This window comes from Perca fluviatilis, chromosome 23, assembly GCF_010015445.1.
Source record: "Perca fluviatilis chromosome 23, GENO_Pfluv_1.0, whole genome shotgun sequence".
Lineage (NCBI taxonomy): Eukaryota > Metazoa > Chordata > Actinopteri > Perciformes > Percidae > Perca > Perca fluviatilis.
Window position 1 is genome coordinate 9,014,996 of NC_053134.1, and position 23,441 is coordinate 9,038,436.

The 23,441-nt window shown below is 34.0% G+C and overlaps 2 protein-coding genes across 2 annotated transcripts; one reads left to right on the forward strand and one right to left on the reverse strand.

The window, feature by feature from the left end:
* The first annotated feature begins 2,090 nt into the window (after window positions 1-2,090).
* Window positions 2,091-5,134, forward strand: fgf23 (fibroblast growth factor 23). Its single transcript, XM_039792055.1, has 3 exons — window positions 2,091-2,649; window positions 2,752-2,855; window positions 3,339-5,134. The coding sequence occupies exons 1-3, from the start codon at window positions 2,415-2,417 to the stop codon at window positions 3,783-3,785; spliced, it is 786 nt and encodes a 261-aa protein (XP_039647989.1). The 5' UTR covers window positions 2,091-2,414; the 3' UTR covers window positions 3,786-5,134.
* Window positions 5,135-17,239: 12,105 nt separating this feature from the next.
* tigarb (TP53 induced glycolysis regulatory phosphatase b) lies at window positions 17,240-21,714 on the reverse strand. The gene is made up of 6 exons (XM_039792292.1): window positions 21,527-21,714; window positions 21,172-21,209; window positions 20,853-20,974; window positions 19,159-19,236; window positions 18,940-19,050; window positions 17,240-18,173 (listed from the first exon to the last, which is right to left on the reverse strand). The coding sequence occupies exons 1-6, from the start codon at window positions 21,556-21,558 to the stop codon at window positions 17,778-17,780; spliced, it is 777 nt and encodes a 258-aa protein (XP_039648226.1). The 5' UTR covers window positions 21,559-21,714; the 3' UTR covers window positions 17,240-17,777.
* Between the last annotated feature and the right edge of the window lie 1,727 nt (window positions 21,715-23,441).

Below are 23,441 nucleotides of genomic sequence, written 5' to 3' on the forward strand. Positions count from 1 at the left end.
TTATTGAAATTCATGCAGTTCAATGTTTTATTGTACTCGGAAATGAAAGAATAGAACAAATGAACAATTTAAGTTAAAAAAGAAATCATGGAATCAATTTATAAACCAAAATGTATTCTAAATTTTTTACTCATCAAAGTAGCCCCCTTTGGCAGATATAACAGCTGAACACACTCGTGGCATTCTTTCTACAATGGAAATCAAATATTCTTCAGAAAGTTCTTCCCAACTCTGTTGCAGAAGTTCCCATAAATGTGTGACCACACAGGTCGCTTTGCTTTCACGTTTCTGTCCAGTTCATCCCAAACCAACTCAATGGGGTTTAAGTCTGCTGACTGGTGACTCTGCTGGCCACTCCATGTTTTTAAGCTTACCATCTTGTTCGTTTTTGCTAAGGTAGTTCTGGCATAGCTTGGACTTATGTTTTGGGTCATTATCTTGCTGTAGGATGAACCCCTGACCAACTAGGCGCATACCAGAGGGTACTGCATGGCGCTGCAAAATGCTGTGGTAGCCGTTTTGGTTCAGGGTGCCTTTCACTCCGTACAAATCACCGACCGTGGATCCAGCAAAACAGCCCCAGACCATCACGCTTCCTCCTCCATGTTTGACAGTTGATGTCCCACACTGAGGAACCATCCTTTCGCCTACTCGACGGCGTACAAAAATCCTGCGTGATGAACCGAAGATTTCAAATTTTGATTCATCAGTCCATAGCACCTTCTTCCAGTCTTCAGTAGTCCATTGATGATGTTTCTTGGCCCAGGCAAGCCTCTTTTTCTTATTCTGACGTCTTAGCAATGGCTTTCTTGCTGCAACTCGACGAATCAAACCTGCACGAAGTCTTCTCTTTCCAGTTGAAACTGAGACTTGCTTATTATGGTGAAGAATACTGTACTCACTGACACCTTGACTTTCTTCGCAATTTCTCTGTAGGAAAGACCAACATTCTTAAGTGTTATGATGGTCTGTCTCTCTTCCATCGTTAATTGCCTTTTTCCCTCCATTTTATGACAACACACTACTTTCAGCAGTACAATACTGTTCAAATAATGCTCACGAGGGTATGGTACCACAGTGTGTTCCAACAATACTTTTATACAAGCAGAGGGGTTGTAAGTAACCCAGGAAAGTTGGAACACCTGTGGGAATTGGTAGCACCAACTTTCAAAGCTTGATCAACCTCCATTGCTGCAGAACAGCCTCTACATTGTTAACCCATTTCTTGTTCCCTGAAAAAGGCCTTTTTGTAAATGTCTGGGTAGCTTGTGAATTTCACCAAGGAATCAATAAATACTTCATCATAATGTAGTTCTTGATTATATTCTGTATTATTAATCTGATAAGTACCCAGTAACTAAAATTATTGAATAAATGTAGTGGAGTTAAAAGTACAATATTACCCTCTGAGATGTAGTGGAGTAGAAGTATAAAGTAGCATAAAATGGTAAAGTACAAGTTCCTCAAATTTGAACTTAAGTGCAGTACTTTTACTGTAAAATATTTGTGTTATGTTTGTTTGTGTGCAAATACAATACTTGAAGATTATCTTGATTTTGATTTGGAAGTGGGTTGTGAATTGAATTCACTGTTGAAAGCTGTTGAAAATACTATGTGTAATCTCTAACACAAGATCAGGAGTATTCTGTATACTGATAAACAGTTTAATGTGCCCTATGCTAAAACTCCAAACTATAGTTTAGCCAGTCAGAGTCTCCCAGTAAAACTATACTAAATAAGGGAGTGGCTCTCTCTGCTGGTGAAAGGGTGTAAATGTTGAGTTGGGTTAGGCAGGTGCGTAAAAGCAGCAAACTGAACTAACTTCAAACTTTGACGTCCAGTCAATTAAACAAAACTGTAAAAATATTTAATATGACGCTTAATAATTACTAATTAATTCCATAATCGAGAATTCTAGAGTTTGCACGAATTGGAAACATCAAATTAAATCATACTTAACTAACTAACAGTAAATTCTATGTCTGATTTAATTAGAAACTCATTTTTAATGAATCTGCATTCATGTCCTTTTTATTTGTTTTCTTCATTCTTTCTTTTTTTATTTGCTTGTTTCCGGTCTAAACAAACAACAACTGAACCAGTTGTCTTTGGACCATTTGGAAATAGTCTTAGAATAGTGTTTAAGGTGGATGAGTCAAGACGTGTCACTAAAATAAAAGTTAAGTCTGTCCAAGAGCATCGGGATAAACAGACAGAGGTGGAAGTGGCCCTTCCGCTGCAGCAAACCCGCACATCTGCTTTGGGGGCGAGTTTCCTTGTTTTTTTTACGCAAAGGATGTGAGCAGGAGTGGCACTCAAGGGGCTTTAAATAGGAACTGTCTCCAAACTTTGGGGCAACAGAGCATCTGAAAACTTCCAGCAGCTCGCAGTGGAAACCACCGGTTTGCTCCAGGATGGACGTCAACAGGAGACTGGGGATGAGGGACACTGTGCTTGCGCTCTTACTCGCCGTATTCCAGGGATTTCCTCTCGGGGAAACGGCCCCGAACCCGTCCCCGTTGGTTGGATCCAACTGGGGGAACCCGAGGAGATATGTTCACCTGCAGACATCTACAGACCTCAACAACTTCTACTTGGAGATCAAATTAGATGGCACTGTGCGCCGAACTACAGTCAGGAGTTCATATAGTAAGATCCTTAACCTCGTTTTCATTTTTCATTTCATTTTAATTTTTGTAATGACGTTCTGTGTTTAACACTCTGATGCTCACTGCTTTTCCTTCCCTGCAGGTGTGATTTTACTGAAAGCTGAAACAAGGGAGCGCATTGCCATCCTCGGCGTCAAAAGCGGCCGTTACCTGTGTATGGATTTGGAGGGCAACCCATTCAGCTCGGTAAGCCAATACTTACTTTCAGTTCGATTGATTGTTACTATTATTTCAATCGATCCCCGATACTAAACTGTTTTTTTTTTTACTTTTGAGTTCCTCTTACTTGGCACCCTTGTGCGGTTTTACGCATCGCTTCAAATGAGCCTTTATTTTACGCACAAACGTACTGCATCTATTGGACGTCTTAACATCAACTTATTTAATTTTTTAACCGTTTAGTTGAGTGACGCCGAAAACGGTTTGGCGTCATTGTGGGGTTTTACGCATACGCATTTTTCAGATCTCTTTTTTACTTTTACGCACCAAATGTTTTTTTGTTTACATATAAATGTATTCATTGGAATTCTTTTCATTGATATCAAGTGAACAAACTGCTAATAGTGGTATTAGTATTTTCACTTTTTCACTGTATTAGATGGATGTTTTAGTATCTAGATATTCCTGCACTGTAGTTTAATTTTCTCCCCGTCTCCTTCTGTCTTTCAGCCCACCTGCCTCAGGGATGACTGTCTGTTCAACCACAGACTTCTGGAGAACAACCGGGACGTGTACTATTCCACCCGGACCGGCATCCTGTTCAACCTGGAGGGCTCCCGACAGGTGTTTTCAGCGGGCCAGAACCTGCCGCAGACATCCCTCTTCCTGCCTAAGAAGAACACAGTGCCGCTGGAGCGCCTCCTGCTGCACAGGGAGAAGAGGAACCAGGTGGTTGATCCCTCCGACCCGCACAACGTCTACGTTGGTCAGACCGAGGAGGGCTCTGACTCTCGGGCCGTTCCGGAGGACGACGCCGATCTGGAGGTGGAGGTGGAGGCCGGGGACGATGGGCGCAACGTGTCCCGGGAGACGCCGCTGGCTCCTTCCACCCACGACCCCTGGAACGTGCACTCGTCCAACCTGGCCAGCCCCCGGAGCACCGGGACCATGGGCTGATTTTAGTTGTGACTGATATGGATATCATTACCTTAATTTAAGTGAGTCCAAGTTTTGGTTTAGTTTTTGATCTGTGAGAGAAAAAAATGAAAGGGCATTAAGGTTTTTCCTTCTTTTTCACAGTGACTAAATAATGTCTTTTCACTCCTCACTCATTCAGAAAACAGTGTTTATTCACACAAATATTAGACTTGACTTGCATACCCTTTTTTTGCACAATGTATTATGTTAAAACGCAATTCTTTGCGATCACTGCAGATTTAATAAGTTCAATCAATAAGGGATGGGCCTTTTACTGGATTCGTCTCATCAACATTTAGTATTTAGTACATTCACAAGCAGGTTTGGCGATTAATGAAGCATAATAGGGATTTCACCACATCTAAAAATGTTGTTTGATGTTACATCTGACAACTCTCCCAGACAGAAATAAATTACTGAAAAAGAAAATGTTAATTTTGTGCCAAGATGAGTAATCCAAATCCATTTCCCATTCCCATCCATTACAATTAGTTGGCACTCTCTCACACCGCACTATAGCTTAGATGATAAATGGGCCATTTCTCATCTAAGCCACATGGCTGTAAACATTGATAAAATTATTCAAAAACACTGTTTGGTTTCCCTGAAGAACTATGATTCATTTTAGTGAGGATGCAATTGCTTACCAAGAAAACAAAGCCTTAGAAATTAAGAATCTCAAGACTGTGGACAAGTAAGCATGTGCACATTTTGGTCTCTTCTTATTGAGGTTTTTACAGCTGGTCTGAGAAACCCACATTTCAAAGTGACATTGATGTTATCTCAAGACAGAAGCCTTATTTAGCCTACCTCTGAAGGACTGAAGGCCCTGTCTACTGATGTGAAACTAGGCAGGCATGATTTTAAACATAAATATATTTCATTTTGTAGAGTTAAGGTTAGGTTTTGCTCATATTTTAAAGTCCTAAATGTACTGAGTTAGATATAGAAGATATGTTTGTGTAGTGTAAGATCTTGAACCTAAAACAGAAATTCCAAAAACTTTCAAAACTACAGTTTTGCTAAAATTACAGTATTCGTTGTGTTGTGCTGTATTCGTACAATCTAATTCATGACTTGAATGAATATAACTACAGGGTAAACCTTTTACAGAGCAGTCCTCTTGATGTGGTTTTTACAGGTGCTGGGCACCACCAGCAAACACTAAAACCAGTCCCAAATAGTATTTATTTATTTAATGCCATTCCTGTTTTGTTATTTATGGATTTGATGCTTAAATGTACATACAAGAAAACATGGTTTGTCTTTGAATGTATGAGTTGGAGTTGTAAATGGAGTGTTTGGGACAAAATAAACTATCAAGGAAACGTGTTTAGTGTTGTGTCATTTATGAAAACCTACGTATATAACTGTGAGGTTTCTGTTCTTTGTGTTCTATATTTGGTAAAATGTGCTGTCTGAAAAGGAAGTAAGCAGGTTTTACATTGGCCCAGTTACTCAGCACTTTCACTCATTATAGCTAAATGTCCTGCGCTTTCACACCTCCTGCACTTAATTAGCAAATAGGTACATGAGTTGCAACTGACTCTTTTCACTCTAAAAATACACTTAGTTCCGTTTTGACTTTGTCTAACTGTTAAATTGGTCACCCATTAACCTTTGACCTGTGTACAGAATAATTCAGCAGAGATTTCAGGAAGTTCTCAGCCACAACCGGTTGTCGTTTTTTCCATTTTATGTAAAGTGTTAATTAGTTAGCTTTAGAAGAGCTGGTAGCCAGATTTAGTGACAGAGCCTGGCTAACTATTTCCCCGTTTCCAGTCTTTGTGCTAAACTAAGCAAACCGACTGCCAGCTCAGCTGTAATATCATGGGCAGATAATACCGTTGTTTCAGTCCTCTCATCAGCTGTTAACTGTACCTCCAATGAAAATAAAAAAAATCAAATAAAAAAAAGATGAGATGCTGTACTATCTAGCTGCAGGATATTGAAGCTCTTTGAGATCTAAAATAGCTGTTCTTCACAGGTCGGTAGTAATGGTAGTACAGAGCCCTAGGGTGCTCAAACATTTTCCAGTCATTAAGGATGAGAGAATACTGAGCTCTATCAGTTGTTAAAGACATGATGGGAGCCACTAAGCCTTTTTTTGTTTCCCCAGTGATGGAAGAAGTATTCCAATCTTTTATAAACACTAGAAACACTATTACAAGTAAAAGTCCTGTATTCAAAATGTTACTTTCATTTTATTTTTTACTTATTTAGAGGTAAAGAAGTTTTATTATCAAAGCTTACCTAAAGTACAAAAAGGATACTTACTTACTTATGCAGAAATACCCATTTCAGAATAATGTATATCAGGGCAGTAATCACCTATTTACCTATACTATGGCTTTTTATGACATTTTTACTATTGCTATTATATAAAACACTATATGACTTTTTATGACATTTGTATGGCATACAATAATATAACATAACATTTACCATTGTATAAACATGTCATAAAAAAGTCATAGTATATATATATATATATATATATATATATATAATATATATGTTAAAAAAGTCGAGAAAAAAAAAGTGATAAAAAAGTCATAGTTTTGTATATTGTTATCTTTATATTTATTTTTTAACATACTATACAATGACTTTATTTTCCGAAATACTATATAATGACTATTTTTCAACAGATAATTTTTTGGCCGTTCAAGACCTTTTATTGACAGGACAGCTAAAGACAGACAGTGGGAGAGAGAGGGGAAGGTGTGGGCTGAGCCTTAGAACATGGGGAGCACGCTCAACCACGTGAGCTACCAGGCTATACTAAAACTTTTTATGAGCTTTGACATGATATACTTTGACTTTTTCAACAAACTATACTTTGACTTCTTTATGACTTTTTTAGAGATAGAGATTCTGACATTTTTTACATACTATACAATGACTTATTTTCAACATGCTTTATTTTATACAATGGCTTTTTCGACATACTATACTGTGACATTTTTATGACTTTTTTCGACATACTATACTATGAATTTTTACGAATTTTTTGACATACTGTTTTTAACATGCTATACTATGACTTTTTTCAACATACTGTGGCTTTTTATGACTTTTTTGACATGCTATACCATGATCTTTTTCTGACATTTTTGACATTCTATACTATGACTTATTTTCGATATACTACACTATGACTTTTTTAACATGCTATACAATATGACTTTCTTATGATTTTTGACATACTCTACCATGACTTATTTTCAACATGCTATATTGAATGACGTTTTCGACATTCTATACTATGACTTTTTGGACATACTATACTATGGCTTTTTGGACATACTATACTGTGACTTTTTTATGACTTTTTTGGACATACTATACTATGACTTTTTTACGACTTTTTTAACATACTATACTATGCCTTTTTTTAAGACATTTTTTCGACATGCTATAAACTATGACTTTTTGGACATACTATACTATGACTTTTTCATGACGTTTTATCGACATACTATACTATGACTTTTTTATGACTTTTTTATGACTTTTTTACGACTTTTTTAACATGCTATACTGTTAGAATAATTTAATTATCAAGAATAGACAGAGACCACTGAAGTTATAATAAAGTTCATTTTACTTGAGAACCCAACAAGGAGACAATTACAGCACTCACAGCATGAGTACAGAAATGACTAATGTAAGCCTCAAACAGTAGCTTATTTATGTGTGAAATACAATCATAATACAGAGTTTGATGTCGTCAATTGTCTATCTTGTCAGTTTAGATGTCGTCTCCTCTCTCTGGTCAGACTCGATGGCGTCCCCTTTATCTGGTCAGAGAGACGCATGTTCTGTCCTCGGGCCCCAGACAAGATAGCCAGTGACTCCATGCTATCTTGTGGGAGTATTCAGTATAATATTATTCTATGCAACCAGTTTAATAATAACAAGAGGGAAAGTATGTATCATAATTTCCATAACATTTACTATGACTTTTTCAACATACTATACTATGACTTTTTTTAACATGTTATACTACAACTTTTTTCAACATACTATACTATGACTTTTTTTTCCGATATACTATACCATGACCTTTTTTTTAAACTTATTTTAACATATTATACTATGACTTTTTTAACATGCTATACTATGACTTTTTTCGACATACTATACTATGACTTTTTATGACTTTTTTTCAACACACTATACTATGACTTTCAACATACTATACTATGACTTTTTATGACTTATTTCCGACATACTATACTATGACTTTTTTGACATACTATCCTATGACTTTTTTCAGACTTTTTTCGACATACTATTCTATGTTATTTCCGACATGCTATACTATGACTTTTTTATGACTTATTTTCGACATATGGCTTTTTTATGATTTATTTTCAACATACCAAACTAAGACTTTTTTGACATGCTATCCTATGACATTTTTTTATATACTATACTATGACTTTTTCAACATACAATACTGTGACTTTTTATGACTTATTTTCTACATACTATAATATGACTTCTTATGACTTATTTTCGACACATGACTTTTTTTTATGTTACATTTTTTTATATTTTAATATTTTTGAACACACAACATACAGAACAAACAAATACAATCGAACAGGAACCAAAACCCTCACCCACCCCCCACCCTCTACGGTCTCGAGGAAAACAAAACAAATCACCAGTATGTTTTTGGACATACTATAACCTTTCCTTTTTTTTTTTTTTTTTCAACATATGACTTTTTTATGATTTATTTTCTATATACTATAGTGAGTTTTTTTATGACTTTTTTTTTCAACATACTATACTATGACTTTTTATGACTTATTTCCAACATAGTATACTAAGACTTTTTTGACATACTATCCTATGACTTTTTTCGGATTTTTTTCGATATACTATACTATGACATTTTTTCAACCCAATATACTATGACTTTCAATATACTATACTATGACTTTTTAAGACTTATTTCTGACATACTATACTATGACTTTTTTATGACTTTTCTTTTCGACATATAATACTAACACTTTTTTGATATGCTATCCTATGAGTTTTTTGTGACTTCTTTGATATATACTATACCAAGACTTTTTTATGACTTTTTTTGATATACTCTACTATGACTTTTTTAACATGCTATACTATGACTTTTTTCGACATACTATACTATGACTTTTTTTTCAATATACTATACTATGACCTTTTTTTAAACTTTTTTTTAACATATTATACTATGACTTTTTTAACATGCTATACTATGACTTTTTTCGACATACTATACTATGACTTTTTATGACTTTTTTTCAACACACTATACTATGACTTTCAACATACTATACTATGACTTTTTAAGACTTATTTCCAACATACTATACTATGACTTTTTTGACATACTATCCTATGACTTTTTTCAGACTTTATTTGACATACTATTCTATGTTATTTCCAACATGCTATACTATGACTTTTTATGACTTATTTTCGACATATGGCTTTTTTATGATTTTTTTTCGACATACCAAACTAAGACTTTTTTGACATGCTATCCTATGACATTTTTTATACTATGACTTTTTTTATGTTACATTTTTTATATTTTAATATTTTTGAACACACAACATACAGAACAAATACAAACAATCGAACAGGAACCAAAACCCTCACCCACCCCCCACCCTCTACGGTCTCAGGGAAAAACAAAACAAATCACCGGTATGTTTTTGGACATACTATAACCTTTCCTTTTTTTTAAATTTTTTTTTTCAACATATGACTTTTTTATGATTTATTTTCTATATACTATAGTGAGTTTTTTTTATGACTTTTTTTTTTTCAACATACTATACTATGACTTTTTATGACTTATTTCCAACATAGTATACTAAGACTTTTTTGACATACTATCCTATGACTTTTTTTCGGATTTTTTTGAGCAACTATACTATGACATTTTTTCAACCCAATATACTATGACTTTCAATATACTATACTATGACTTTTTAAGACTTATTTCTGACATACTATACTATGACTTTTTTATGACTTTTTCTTTTGACATATAATACCAAGACTTTTTTGATATGCTATTCTAGCTCTTTTTAACATGCTATACTATGACTTTTTTTCGACATACTATACTATGACTTTTTTTTTCAATATACTATACTAGGACCTTTTTTTAAACTTTTTTTTAACATATTATACTATGACTTTTTTAACATGCTATACTATGACTTTTTTAACATGCTATACTATGACTTTTTTTCACATACTATACTATGACTTTTTTATGACTTTTTTTTCAATACACATATACTATGACTTTTTCAACATACTATACTATGACTTTTTAAGACTTATTTCCAACATACTATACTATGACTTTTTTGACATACTATCCTATGACTTTTTTTTCAGACTTTATTTGACATACTATTCTGTTATTTCCAACATGCTATACTATGACTTTTTATGACTTATTTTCGATATATGGCTTTTTTTATGACTTTTTTTCTGACATACCAAACTAAGACTTTTTTGACATGCTATCCTATGACATTTTTTTTATATAATATACTATGACTTTTTATGTTTTTTTTTAACATACAATACTATGACTTTTTATGACTTATTTTCTACATACTATAATATGACTTCTTATGACTTATTTTCGCAATACATACGACTTTTTTTTAAGCATTTTTTTTATATTTTAATATTTTTGAACACTAACAACATACAGAACAAACAAATAAATCCAGACAGGAACCAAAACCCCCACCCACCCCCACCCTCTATGACTTGTCTCGAGGAAAACAAAAAATAAATCACTGAGTATGTTTTTGGACATACTATAACCTTTTTTTTTTTAATTTTTTTTTCTAACATATGACTTTTTTATGATTTATTTTCTATATACTATAGTGAGTTTTTTTTCATGACTTTTTTTTTTTCAACATACTACTATACTTTCTGACTTATGACTTTATTTCCAACATAGTATACTAAGACTTTTTGACATACTATCCTATGACTTTTTTTCAGCGGATTTTTTTCGATATACTATACTATGACATTTTTTCAACCCAATATACTATGACTTTCAATATACTATACTATGACTTTTTAAGACTTATTTCTGACATACTATACTATGACTTTTTTATGACTTTTCTTTTCGACATATAATACCAAGACTTTTTTGATATGCTATTCTATGACTTTTTTAACATGCTATACTATGACTTTTTTCGACATACTATACTATGACTTTTTTTTCAATATACTATACTATGACCTTTTTTTAAACTTTTTTTTAACATATTATACTATGACTTTTTTAACATGCTATACTATGACTTTTTTCGACATACTATACTATGACTTTTTATGACTTTTTTTCAACACACTATACTATGACTCGGTCTCGAGGAAAACAAAACAAATCACCAGTATGTTTTTGGACATACTATAACCTTTTCTTTTAAAAAATTTTTTTTTTCAACATATGATTTTTTTATGATTTATTTTCTATATACTACAGTGAGTTTTTTATGACTTTTTTTTTCAACATACTATACTATGACTTTTTATGACTTATTTCCAACATAGTATACTAAGACTTTTTTGACATACTATCCTATGACTTTTTTTGGTTTTTCTTTCGACATACTATGACATTTTTTCAACCCACTATACTATGACTTTCAATATACTATACTATGACTTTTTAAGACTTATTTCTGATATACTATACTATGACTTTTTTATGACTTTTCTTTTTGACATATAATACTAAGACTTTTTTGATATGCTATCCTATGAGTTTTTTGTGACTTCTTTGATATATACTATACCAAGACTTTTTAATGACTTTTTTTGATATACTCTACTATGACTTTTTTAACATGCTATACTATGACTTTTTTCGACATACTATACTATGACTTTTTTTTCGATATACTATACCATGACCTTTTTTTTAAACTTTTTTTTAACATATTATACTATGACTTTTTTAACATGCTATACTATGACTTTTTTCGACATACTATACTATGACTTTTTATGACTTTTTTTCAACACACTATACTATGACTTTCAACATACTATACTATGACTTTTTAAGACTTATTTCTGACATACTATACTATGACTTTTTTATGACTTTTCTTTTCGACATATAATACTAAGACTTTTTTGATATGCTATCCTATGAGTTTTTTGTGACTTCTTTGATATATACTATACCAAGACTTTTTTATGACTTTTTTTGATATACTCTACTATGACTTTTTTAACATGCTATACTATGACTTTTTTTAACATACTATACTATGACTTTTTATGACTTTTTTTCAACACACTATACTATGACTTTCAACATACTATACTATGACTTTTTATGACTTATTTCCAACATACTATACTATGACTTTTTTGACATACTATCCTATGACTTTTTTTAGACTTTTTTCGACATACTATTCTATGTTATTTCCGACATGCTATACTATGACTTTTTATGACTTATTTTTGACATATGGCTTTTTTATGATTTATTTTCGACATACCAAACTAAGACTTTTTTGACATGCTATCCTATGACATTTTTTTATATACTATACTATGACTTTTTATGAATTTTTTTTCAACATACAATACTGTGACTTTTTATGACTTATTTTCTACATACTATAATATGACTTCTTATGACTTATTTTCGACACATGACTTTTTTTTATGATACATTTTTTTATATTTTAATATTTTTGAACACACAACATACAGAACAAACAAATACAATCCAACAGGAACCAAAACCCTCACCCACCCCCCACCCTCTACGGTCTCGAGGAAAACAAAACAAATCACCAGTATGTTTTTGGACATACTATAACCTTTTTTTTTTTTAAAAATTTTTTTCAACATATGACTTTTTTATGATTAATTTTCTATATACTATAGTGAGTTTTTTATGACTTTTTATACTTTTTTTTCAACATACTATACTATGACTTTTTATGACTTATTTCCAACATAGTATACTAAGACTTTTTTGACATACTATCCTATGACTTTTTTCGGATTTTTTTCGACACACTATACTATGACTTTCAATACTATACTATGACTTTTTAAGACTTATTTCTGACATACTATACTATGACTTTTTTATGACTTTTCTTTTCGACATATAATACCAAGACTTTTTTGATATGCTATTCTATGAGTTTTTTGTGACTTCTTTGTTATATACTATACCAAGACTTTTTTATGACTTTTTTTGATATACTCTACTATGACTTTTTTAACATGCTATACTATGACTTTTTTCAACATACTATACTATGACTTTCCATGACTTTTTTTTTTCAACACACTATACTATGACTTTCCATGACTTTTTTTTTCAACACACTATACTATGACTTTCAACATACTATACTATTACTTTTTTATGACTTATTTTCAACATATGACTTTTTATAACTTTTTTATGACATCCTTTTTTTCGACATTCTATACACTTCTAAGACCAAGGAGATGGTGCTGGATTTCCGTAGGTCTAAGCCCGCTCTGCTGCCAGTCTCCATTGAGGGGGTCAACGTGGAGGTGGTTAACATTTACACATATCTGGGGATACACCTGGACAATAAACTGGACTGGTCAGCCAACACTGATGCACTCTACAAGAAAGGGCAGAGGCTGCAGTCCTTTAATATCTGCAGCAAGCTCCTCTGGATGTTTTACCAGTCTGTTGTTGCCAGGGTCCTCTTCTATGCTGTGGTATGCTGGGGAGGAAGCACAAAGAAGAGGGATGCTGGGCGACTGGACAGGCTGGTAAGGAAAGCTGGCTCTGTCGTGGGCGCTGAACTGGAGTGCATCACTACAATATCAGATAAAAGGACTCTGAACAAACTGCTCAACATTTTGGACAATAACTGTCATCCACTCCACAGCACTATCACAAAGCAGAAGCATGATCAGCTCAAGACTACACACACTGCCATGCACAACTGACAGACTGAGAAAGTAATTTGTCCACAGGGCCATACAACTCTACAATGCTTCACAAAAAGGAAGAGGAGAGCTAGTCTTCTCTGCATAGTCTGTCTGCCTCTCCTCCCTCTCCACTACTTCCACTACCTCCTATAATAACAGTTATGTACTGACTGTCCACTGGCCCACTGTTTACTGCTTACACCGTTTACTGGTTAAATTAGCCCATATGCACAACCCCTCCCTCCATCCTTCCCCCAGCATGGACTGAGGTCTGACTTAATACTTGAACAATAGCTGTAACCCTATTACTTCAAACCTCTAATATTGACTGTCTATCCTACTGTCCACTTTATTCCCTTATAATGCCATATTTAATGCTGTCTTTTTTTAAACTTTATCCTTGCACTGCTATAGTTTTTTTTATATTACTATGTCTACATTATTCTCTTATATTGTCCATATTTAATGCTGGTCTCTAGACTTTATCCTTGCAGTATTGAACTTATTTGCACTACCACCATGACACACTCTCGTAGAGCACCTTACCATACATACTGAATCACAGGGTCAGTCCCTGCCCTGTCACTGCAAACGTCTCATGCTTACACATCCATTAGTACATTCATGTGGATCTAGTATCTAGATCTAGATTTTTATCTAGTATTTTTTTCTTTTATTGTCCATATTATTCATGTGGATTTGTTTGTTTTTTGTTATTTGTTATTTTATCATCCTGTTTATGATGTATGTTTATGTTGTGTGTGATGTCTGTAAGCTACTGGGACCATAAATTTCCCCTTGGGGATCAATAAAGTATCTATCTATCTATGAATGAATTTTTTATGACTTTTTTTTAAACATACAATACTATGACTTTCAACATACTATACTATTACTTTTTATGACTTTTTTTAACATGCTATACTATGACTTTTTTCGACATGCTATAATATGACTTTTTTATGACTTATTTTCGACTTATGACTTTTTTATGATTTATTTTCGACATACCATATTGAGTTATTTTATGACTTTTCTTTCGTCATACCATACTAAGACTTTTTTGACATGCTATCCTATGACTTTTTATGACTTTTTTGATGTACTATACTATGACTTTTTTTCGACATACTATACTAAGACTTTTTATGACTTTTTTTTATGTACTATACTATGACTTTTTTAACATGCTATACTATGACTTTTTTTCAACATACTATACTATGACTTTTTATGACTTTTTTTATGTACTATACTATGACTTTTTTCGACATACTATACTATGACTTTCAACATACTATACTATGACTTTTTTATGACTTATTTTCGACATACCATACTAAGACTTTTTTGACATACTATCCCATAACTTTTTTATGATTCTTTTTCAACATTCTATCCTATGACTTTTTTCAACATACTATACTATGACTTTTTTATGACTTATTTTCGACATACTATACTATGATTTTTTTATGACTTTCTTTCAACATACCATACTAAAACTTTTTTGACATACTATCCTATGACTTTTTTTATATACTATACTGTTACTTTTTTATGACTTTTTTCGACAAACTATACTATGACTTTTTTTTCAACACACTATACTTTCACTTTCAAAATACTATACTATGACTTTTTTTGACTTATTTCCAACATACTATACCATGACTTTTTTATTACTGTTTCAACATCCTATACTAAGATAAGAACTGAGCCTTAGTACATAGAGAACACACTCTACCAGGTGAGCTACCAGACAAAGTACAGAAATTCTCAGAATTTTCTAATGATAAATGAAATTTTGACAGTATTTCAAAATGAAGATGACCATCTTGTACTTATGCGCTGTGGACACTTCCCCTGCACATTTTAGATGTTTATCAGCATCAACACACCTGTCTGACATGATCAGCTCAGTTTGTGTGCTAGCTTAACATTCCACTGTTTACTCTGGCATTATTCTTTGCAGACTGGAAACACACGTTTCTTAGAAGAACTGAAGCTCAAGAAGTTTGAGACTGGTTTTCAGAGCCAAAGGTTAGGAGTTCAAATCCCCTACGCACCACTCCCCAACCTTCACTTGAACAGAAGCCCTGTTCCTTGGGCATACTCAACAGATGAGCAGGAATATGTCTGTTTGGCACTTCTGCTGACAGAATCTTCGTTTATTTCCATTTTTCTGCTCTTCTCCAATCCACACCGCCTTTTTCTTTTCCTGTTCAAAATGCTCGGCCCTGACCATCTCTACGGAGCACTTTTTTTTTTTTTTTAACATACTATACTATGACTTTTTCATGAACATGTATACTATGACTATTTTTAACATACTATACTGTAACCTTTTTGTGAATGTTTTCAACATACTACACAATGACTTTTTTTCATCATACTATACTATGACTTTTGTTTCAAGTCACATTGTGACTTTTTTAGACAACCTATATGACTTTTTTCAACTAACTATAATGTGACTTTTTATCACTTTTTTTAGACAAACTATACTATGACTTTTTTCGACATACAATACTATGACCATTTTTGACATAGTATACTATGACTTTTTGACATCCTATTCTTTGACTTTATGACATACTATACTGACTTTTTGTGATTTTTTTGTGTATATGTTAAAAAATAAACAAAAAAGTATAGTATTTCATAAAAAGGTCATTGTCCAGTATTTTTAAAACGTCATAGTTTAGTATGTCAAAAAAGTCAGTTGGTTATGGCCAAAAAGTCATGTTATACTATTAAAAAATAAAATGAAAATGCACCCAAATAACGAATAAATAGCAGTGTTGGAATGTAAGTTGGTACATTTAGGAATATATTATACATTTTATTCCACTACAATTACTTTTGACAGCTTTAGTTATTGTGCAGATTTAGATTAATACACAAATATAAACTAATAACTTATGAGTATAGATTAAGCTACCTAACAGAAATATAATTTAAAATTAGCCCCACCTTTACCACCTGCCATATTAAAATGATGTACACATGAATACTTTCACTCCTGGTACTTTAAGTATACGAATGCTAATACTTTTACTTGATAAGATTTTAAATGCAGGGATTTTACTTTTTATTGTTAAACTGTAGTATTACTACTAGTACTACTAGGTCTGAATAGGTCTTCCACCACTGATAAATGCCATGAAACAGCACTCTAGAGACAGCTGCTCTTTCACTATTTCGTGTTACATTTTGTTGTGTCAGACGAGTAAAAGTGCATTTATGTTCAATGGAAAGTATACAGTTTTTAGATTTCACCTTGCGGTATTAACATAAATAGATCAAACATTGCATTTGAAATAGTGAATAGGCCATGACAGGCTCCTAGGCTAAGGCATTCAGTGGAGATTAAAAAGGGACTCTAAAAATAGAAAGAAAAAAAACACACATGGAACACCAGGTAGTTGGACGGAGATAATAAATGTAGTTTTACAGCATTTTGTGACATATGCATCATGTTGTTTTGGTTTCTTTTATCTATTTGTATGTATAAAACTCAACAAAGATTCAGTGTTATGTTGTATTGCACAAGTAAAATGAGCAGCATCACAGAAGACATCAACTTGAAAATGCTGAACAGTGTTCAATAATACATTAAATAGTTCTGACTTTGGTATAACATGATAAAAGAGGCAATACAGTTAACAATATTAGAAGTGTAGAATGACAAGTCCTCACTGGCCTAGGTCGGGAGGATGATGAAACGGTTTGATAATACAGTACTGCACCCTTATTTTGACTAACGATCCACAGTAAAACGCTATGATTATTGAGAAAACATAATTTAACATGCCCCTTTCTGTATTCAGTTACCTGTGGTAACTTTGAGGTCTTTGCCTTTATTTTCCCTTAAGTGCTCATGAATGTTCCTGATAGTGCACAGAAACAGAACACATACGCCATATATAAAACATTAATCCCATTTCCTTTCTCTCCACGCTATTTAGCAGCTGTGAGATTTTCTAGGTGATACTTCCTGTTGGTAAAGAGGCAGCGGGAAGCAGAGAGGACCGGGCCGGACTCGGACTGGCTAAGGGTGAAAATGAAGCGACTGATGCCTGTGTTCGGACAGGGTGAAAACAGCTGGGACATCTTCACCCCTGCAGGCAGAGAACTCTTTAAGTCCTCTACAAGATGCTTGACGCCTACACGGATGTAAGCGCCGTGGCTCACGACCAGAGCATGGACCGGCACCCCCTGGAGACCATCATCAGCCGAGCCCACAGGAGCAACGTGTGAGGCGCTGGCTGCCGAGGCACCTGGTCCTGACAGGCAGTGTTCATCCAACATTTGCTTGAAGAGGACTTTGAGGAATTTTTTGAATCGCAGCTTCACCTGGAAACAAGGGGACAGTGAACAAGAGCAGGTTTAAGAGCGTGAATCAACTGTTAATTAGCAACTATTTTGAATATTCAGTCATTTCTCAAGCAAAAGTGCCCAAAATCTTCTGGCTGCAGCTTGTCCAATATAAAGATTTGCTACTTTTTTTTTTTTCTGTTTTCTATCATTATAAATAGGAATATTGTTTAATATTTGTTTTTTTAACTGTTGGTCGGACAAAACAAGACATTTGAAGACTTTTATAGAAAGAAAAAAAAGGTTTTTGCGAGAAAACGATTGCCATTTAGAAAAGCAGCAGAAGTAGTCACACATTGTCACAATTGTGGAACATTTTCCTACATCAGAGGGTAATATAACACTTAAAATCCATTGAATTAACTAAAGAATGCATTGTCATGAAGCGTAAAAAAAGGCTGTTTTATTTCATGAAAGGTTGACGTTATAGACTGTCATTGAACAAAGACAACATGTAGTAGCTAAATGTGCTTAACAACACAATAGAAGAAAGTACCATGGGAAAAACTATGCATTTAAGAAGAGTACCTCAGGATTTTCCACATTAATCTTTGTAAGCAATATAAAAGCTACATTGACTTTTACAACTGTTATCTGATTATAAATGCAATATTTAAAATAGGCACTACATGGCGCTGTTGCACAAGCAATACCCTCTTGACCTTCAATTTTAAAGTGCCTGTTTTCAACTTTTTAACAGTACAATGGTGTCCAAAATGATGAATGCTGACTGGATCTGACTCACCTGGTCTAAAGTCTCTCCTCCAGGAGGGGTGTAGTCACCACATGACTGGCCAGCAGCGTTGGCCATGTTCTTCAGATCCTCTTTGGGACGTCCTTCAGCAACGCCAAAACCCTGTATTAACAAAACAACCACAACTACGAGCTCAGAAAGGAAACTAATGTAGTAGTACATTTAAACCTTTAATATATTTGGACGTAGTGTAAAGACAACATATCTTACCCTCTCTCTGAGTAAAGGCTCCAAAACCATCTCTGTGCCAGAGCAGTGAGTGTTGTTCATCAGAATTATTTCAGCTGTCTGACGGAGGAAATGTAACCTGGAAATTACTGACTCAATACATTTGTAAGTACCAAAAGAATCTGCCGTGGACAGACTAAAAAGTCATTAATACACTGTCAACATCAGTGAGTCAAAGACCACAGAGACATGAATGTTCACACAAACTATTTCATATCTGGAAGTCCTTTACATGCATCCTGTTTTTCCCTTTTCCCATCACAATCAGAAGAAAACAATAGTGACATTTTACTGGTTTGAATGAAGAATTATTTGTTCCTGATGGGAAATAAACAAGCTAGATATGTATGTGTTTATAGGCAAGAGGTCTGAAGCTCCAACTGTGAAACAATTTACAATAAGTGTCAATGCTCAGGTCTAATCACAGAGCTTCTTTTGCATCTTGGTATTAGCTTAACGCTAGTAATGTAAACAAAAGTTGTATTTGTCAATGATCCCTTGCTCAGCATTACTTTCCCCTTTATTTACCAAAAGCACCTTAAGACTTTCAACATTTAACATTTCCAGTGTTATGGGCTAAGATGCTTTGAGGACCTGTACGGTTTTAGACATATTGGGGCAAATGATCACGTAGGAGTGTGTTAAGATGTTGACAGTTAACTAAAGGAAAAATGTGTAAGGTTTGGCCTGGAATCACTTTATTACAAATGTCACTTATGAAAGGCTGTTGCACAATGGTAGTGTTGAAAAAATGATTCCCTGGAAATGTCATTAAACCACATGAGAAGTTCCAATAACAAAATATAAAATATCACTAAAACACAGTACACGGACATACTCTATACAGTATAATATCAATAGGCTGTCACTATGTATGTAAACCTAATAAAATATTCTATTAGAAATGAGACCTCAAAAATATCCATTAAAAAACACTGTGGATACAAGGTTTAAAAAGATACGCCCGCCTGCTGTTATTCTTCGTTTTTATCTTACTGCCAATAAATCCCATGAAAAGACAGAGACCAATAATAACTTGTGTGTCTGTCTCTCAATACTTTGACTGTCCCACACTGTCTGTCCCAAGCCCAGTCATACTCAAGATGTAAATCTTTTAAAATGATACACATATAAGAGTCACTTTTATAAAAGTATGCAGCTGCGGATAATTACACATTTGATTCTCTCGTGAGCATTTTTCAGCAAGAAGGTGTATGTGGGATTGTCTCAAAATCAACTACAGTGCCAAGGTTTATGGTAATGAAGGAACATGTCCCTCAATCAACAGCGGGGCGGATTGTTTTTTTGTATCAGTTTTTGGACACAATAATGGCACAGAGGAATAAGATGTATCATGCGTTGACTACACAGACAAGAGTTGTTACTAGGATCAATTCATGGTCTTGGTTTTGGGTCTTTTCATGGAATATGTTGACAAAAAAAAGACAAATACACAGTATCATCAGGCTTATCCTTTTAACAACACTATATAAATACAACAACAAATCTGTATGGTCTGACAGTGTATTTAGTCAATATAAACCACTTATTTAGCCGCTAAGCAGGTGGCAGGAGGGCAGTGATTTTTCTTTTAGTCACCTAATCTGTGTGTAATACGCAGATGATAGGCCACTTGTTATGGCCCGTTAAATTAAAAATGAATGAGTCTGACTTACCTGTATGGCTCGTTGTAGGTTACTGGCAAACACATTGTTGAATGTGATGTCTCTGAGGTATTTTCCTACGGCCTCAGCCTGCTGAACACCTGTTTCTGACAAGGGCGTGTCAACACCTTGACCTAAAAAACACGTGTTCAGCTTCTGCAGTATAACTCTGTACAGTGGAAATTAGTGTTAATCAAGTCTATTCAAGTGTTTTCTGTAACATGCAAGAATATGTTTAAGGTTAACGTTAAAACACCCACATGTTTGACCACAACTGTATAACGTTACGTTAACATAAGCTAGTTGATTCAGACTAAGCTAAACAACGTACCTTGCAGCAGCTTGTCTCTGTTGTACTGTGTTTCCCCACTGTGTAAAAATATAGCAATGGCATATCAATGTATTTCACCGGTGACAAGTAGCTAGCTAAGTCTGTGTTCAAATGCACAGCGAACATTAGCTAGCTAGGTAAGTTAAGAAGACTGAAACACAATGCACACGTTAGCCTAGCTAAGTTATTTAACGTTAACTCTTGTTTCTGTTAACTAGCTAACGTTAACACATTCTGCTGCCATGCTTAACCTTAATTACCAAACTGACAGGACATACGTCACATTACCAATTAATTCGTGTTTAAGTCCTCTGAGATAATAAAAGGGAAATTAAACCTTGAAATAATCACTTACTGTCGTATTAACGTCAAACTAAATGTAAACATTTTCAACGGCTGCTTTTCGTGCTACTTCCTGGTTGCCAATTTTTTTTTCTAGGACGGCAAAGGAACCTCCCTCTGATTGGCTAGTATTCGTTGCCTGCGCTGGTTGACATCAGGCAAGAACAGCCCATGGATGTATTAAGAGGACAGTGTCACCAAAGCCGGTCTACGGATATATATATATATATATATATATATATATATATATATATAGAAGTTCTTTGGTGTCACTCTCTCCGTTGACGCAAGTCACGGCGCTGGGCGGAGTGGGCTTGGTCAGCATAGGCCAATCAGAGGCAGATATGTCAATGGGCGAAATCATCATGGAAATCATAGAGTGAAATCCACATCCATGGGCGGAACCATAGACAGTATTATATGTCAATGTATATAACCTATGTATATAACGGCGGAACGTGCCTTTGCCTTTCTGGGGAAAAAAACAAAATAGTTCCGTTCTCTTAATCCATGGTTCAGACTTTTTTAACTGTCAATGATTCAGACTCGAGCTCACTGTATATAAGTCATGTTTATTTTTCACCATTTGATTCCTAATACATATGAAAAGTGATTTGGACAGGAGAAATTTCAAACTGTCGAGCTGTATGTCTTTTGAATATTGATTAGGAACAAATGCAAATATGTAACGTAGCCTCCTGCATCATGACGCAAATCATATCACATTGCTGAGTAAATCTTTTGTTTAGGTTACAGATTTGTCGCTATATTTTTAATTTGTATCGTACATTTTTTACTTTGTATCATTTATTATTACTATTGTAATGTTTAATATAGCAAAGCTGCGTGAAGGTAATCTAAACAAATACAAAGCTTCCTTACTCCACCTTTAAAGTTTTCTAGTTCAATTCAATTTGTCCATGAATACAAAAACAAAAGTGAACGCAGTTTTATTTAAAAATATTTTTTTTGTTGCCTCTGATTAAGATGGATTTACTTTGATTTCATTGTTTATATACCTTGATTTTTATATTTCGTTTACTTTTTTTATTTACTTTTATGGATGCAGGCCTATGTACTGATGTGGATACAACAGTTTGAGGGCACACCACCTACTTGTCTACTGTAGGTTTTCAGATGTTTAGTCGTCCTCTAGTGGCAACAGAAAGGTAAGATCTCACTAAAGGCACAGTCCAATTATTTCTGCAGATGTGCAGACCTCAGACTGTAAAGAGGAAGACAAACCAGTCACATGATTTTTAGCCAATTTATTGAGGAGCAATTGTTGAGGTACACTGTGTGGTTGCACATGGGGATAATGAAAGAGGAGTTTGGAAAAACAACCACACTGAACAATGATAAAAACATTCTCGTGGTTTAAACTTTGACTAAATGGGTACCTCAAAAATAAACAATGTTCCACCTTGTTTAAATGAACTGATTAACACGCAAATTACTTTTTTTTTTTTAAACTTTGATATGAAATAACCCATTTTAAAGTGTAGGCACTTATAACTGCTCAGTGTAATCTGGCGGCAGTTATTTGATTTAAAGAGAAGAATCATCATCCTTCCTCTCATCTAGACAGAAAAAAAGTGAAACCCGTCCAACAAATTCAGAGTAAAACCGACGTGTGTGATGTGAAGTTTGATGAGGTAAAGTTGGGCTCTCGCTCTATCCGTCCAAATTAACCTGAGGTACACAAACATTACAAAGAAGCAGCAAGAATATGGTAGAATATAAAGTAAAAATACAAATGAAACAATAAAAAGAATAAAACATGCTAATCAAAAAGATCGGCAAAAACAAGTACTTCCAGTCCCGCACCAAACAGTTACGTTCCCTCCAGTACACATACAAAAGCTAAGAAGACAAGTTATAGAACATTTCGTAATATAGCAGCACACAAGTGAATTACAATAAGGCAT

Coding starts and splice junctions, on each gene's coding strand:
- fgf23 (XM_039792055.1), top strand. CDS start 2,415: ATGGACGTCAACAGGAGACTGGGGATGAGGGACACTGTGCTTGCGCTC. Junction 2,650..2,751: donor TACAGTCAGGAGTTCATATA/GTAAGATCCTTA, acceptor CCTTCCCTGCAG/GTGTGATTTTACTGAAAGCT. Junction 2,856..3,338: donor AGGGCAACCCATTCAGCTCG/GTAAGCCAATAC, acceptor TCTGTCTTTCAG/CCCACCTGCCTCAGGGATGA.
- tigarb (XM_039792292.1), bottom strand. CDS start 21,558: ATGTTTACATTTAGTTTGACGTTAATACGACA. Junction 20,975..21,171: donor CAGAGACAAGCTGCTGCAAG/GTACGTTGTTTA, acceptor CGTGTTTTTTAG/GTCAAGGTGTTGACACGCCC. Junction 19,237..20,852: donor ACCTACAACGAGCCATACAG/GTAAGTCAGACT, acceptor TTCCTCCGTCAG/ACAGCTGAAATAATTCTGAT.